Below are 2,697 nucleotides of genomic sequence, written 5' to 3'. Positions count from 1 at the left end.
CGCTGGCAGAACATGCCAAGGGAGTGCCTGGTCATCCCATGTGAGACGGCCCTTCGAGAACAGTTCTGCTGTGAGGAGCGAGGAAGGCACAGCTCTGTCCCCAAAACACTTCTCTGGCAGTCACCCTTTGGGATTCAAAACCTGTGACTCCCTAGGACAGAGAAATGGGCTTTCGTGGGTGAGTTTTATAAAATGCGATCAATCTTTCTGCAGGAAGGTGGCTTCCTAGACAGTGGAAACATTTCCACCTCTCGGCACCAGTCCTGGAGGATACGTTTCAGAGGAGCCACGCAGCTGCACTCCCCAAATTCAGAGAGCGGAGTCACATGTGGGTTGGAAGCCCTAGAGCTGCGACCACAACGTGCTCGTGGGAAGGACGCACGTCCACCTCAGCAGACACTGAACCCTCAGGACCACAGGAAAATCAGTCTCATTAAGGACCTAATTAGTGTCCTCTCAAGATTTATGCCCTGAAATACGTCTTGTTGATGTCTGCTGGGACAACTAGCTAGTGCATCCATCCGCTTTTTAAAAATATATGTAGACTCTAAGCTCTTGGGAGACCTGCCCGTGGCTAGGCCAAGGGCTCAGGGCCTCTGGCTGAATGCCCGCAGACGGGGGTACTTGATCCTCCCTTCCTCCTCCCCTTGATGCCTCCCTTGAGGCACCTTGTCCCCAAGCAGGTAACATCCCACTGACGAGGCAGGGGCACTGGCCTGGTGAATACCCTCTGATCTTCAGGGACACCTCTGCCGCAGGGCAGGTACCTACGCGGTGGAGACCTGCACATCACGCCAGCTCCTGGACAGGTTCTGCTTCAGGCCTTCCAAGGCAGAGAGGCCCAACTTCCTTTTCAGCTCTCCACAGTGCCTCTCCTTGGCTGCCAGGACCTGGCGCAGAGTGACAATTTCCTCTTCCACCTGCAAAGGCACAGTTGACTTGATTGCAAGAAGTGACTAACATCCTCACACACACAAGAGGTTTCCTGGAATTGCGAAAGGACTTCCCGCTTAGGGCACATAACTTGTCTTAAGAACAGAGTCTACGGCACATTTGCTCTTATCTGGTACCAGCACCCCAGCTTCTTCAGGAGAACGGTCTCTTCCCTCCAAGCCAAGTGGTTCTGGTGGGGTCACCCGCGGGTGGCCAAGCAAGGCCTGTCACAGCCTGCTCTGGGCCTGCGCACAGGTGTCAGGGGAGACAAGCCGCTCCCCCTCCAGGCTCTGAGTCTGGGCTCAGAAGCTCAACTGCTGGGAGCCAGGCCCCACCTGCACGGAGGAGAAATTCCACACGCACTGGGAAGGAAGCAGAGCTGACGGCTCTGATGGACGGCCAGAGACCCAAGTGACAGAGCAACAGCCTTTATGACCACATGTATGATTCCAAGGTCAGCTCTAGGCCTCAGCAAAGGCAGTTACCCAAGCCAAAAGTAAATTCTCTTCTGTACTTAAGGCAGTTTGAATTGGGGATGGGGAAGAGAAAGAACCCTGAAAATAAAGACCTGAACCTTCTCAGGCCCTAAAATTAAAAAAAAGAGAAAAAGAAAAAGAAAAAGAAAAAAGGATGCAACTTGAGAAAGAAGAACTTCTGGAGCCTGAAGCCCCACTACTCTAAGGTCTTGGTGTTTAGCTCCTGCGTCAATAGCTACTCTAAAAAAAAGTCTTCCTCTTGAGGCGCCTGAGTGGCTCAATCAGTGAAGTGTCCGACTCTTGATTTTGGCTCAGGTCATGATCTCTCAGTTTTGAGAGTTTGAGCCCGTTGGGCTCTGCACTGAGCATGGAGCCTGCTTGGGATTCTCTCCCTCTCTGCCCCTCCCCACAAATGCCATCTCTGTCTCTCTCAAAATAAATAAACTTTAAACAACAACAACAACAACAAATCCTTCTATTAAAGAAGCAATTATTTGGAGTAATCAATAAAAAGTAGCTCAGAGCCCTTATATCATTTGTTTTTCTAGCACAAAATAGTTGAAACAAGAAATAATTTAGGGGCGCCTGGGTGGCTCAGTTGGTTAAGCGTCCGACTTTGGCTCTCAGGTCATGATCTCACGATTCATGGGTCCAAGCCCCGCATCAGGCTCGGTGCTGACAGCTCAGAGCCTGGAGCCTGCTTCGGATTCTGTGTCTCCCTCTCTCTCTGACCCTCCCCTGCTCACACTCTCTCTCTCAGAAATAAATAATAACATTAAGAAAAAAAATTTGAGGGGCGCCTGGGTGGCTTAGTCGGTTAAGCGTACGACTTTTGCTTAGGTCATGATCTCGCGGTTCGTGGGTTCGAGCCCCGCATCGGGCTCTGTGCTGACTGCCGGCTCGGAGCCTGGAGCCTGTTTCGGTCTGTGACTCCCTCTGTCTCTGACCCTCCCCTGCTCACGCTGTCTCTCTCTCTCTCTCTCTCTCTCTCTCCTAGAAATAAATAAAACATAAAAAAAAGAAAAAAATTTAACTTCCTCCCAATGAAGCTAACGGAAGATGATGCGGCAGAAGGGGAAAAATAGTTGGGGAGAGGGAGGGAGGCAAACCATGAGAGACTCTTGAATGCTGAGAACAAACTGAGGGCTGATGGGGGAGGGGAGAGGGGAAGGGGGTGATGGGCATGGAGGAGGGCACTTGTTGGGATGAGCACTGGGTGTTACATGTAAACCAACTTGACAATAAACTAAGAAAAAGAAGAAGAAAAATTTTTTAATTAAAAAAAAAA

General features: G+C 50.6%; 1 protein-coding gene across 4 annotated transcripts in view; it reads right to left on the bottom strand.

Annotated features, from left to right (window-relative positions):
• TPD52L2 (TPD52 like 2) overlaps positions 1 to 2,697 on the bottom strand; it is a 28,334-nt gene that overhangs the window by 10,650 nt on the left and 14,987 nt on the right. For all 4 annotated transcript variants that reach the window (XM_077756869.1, XM_077756871.1, XM_077756870.1 and 1 more), the window contains exon 3: positions 772 to 920. In XM_077756869.1, coding sequence (XP_077612995.1) covers positions 772 to 920 — 149 coding nt within the window. The remainder of the gene's footprint in view (positions 1 to 771; positions 921 to 2,697) is intronic.

The sequence above is a fragment of the Crocuta crocuta genome, unplaced genomic scaffold, assembly GCF_008692635.1.
Source record: "Crocuta crocuta isolate KB4526 unplaced genomic scaffold, BGI_CrCroc_1.0 scaffold613, whole genome shotgun sequence".
NCBI lineage: Eukaryota > Metazoa > Chordata > Mammalia > Carnivora > Hyaenidae > Crocuta > Crocuta crocuta.
The sequence above is the reverse complement of the archived record's forward strand: the minus strand, read 5'-3'. Positions and strand labels throughout refer to the sequence as shown.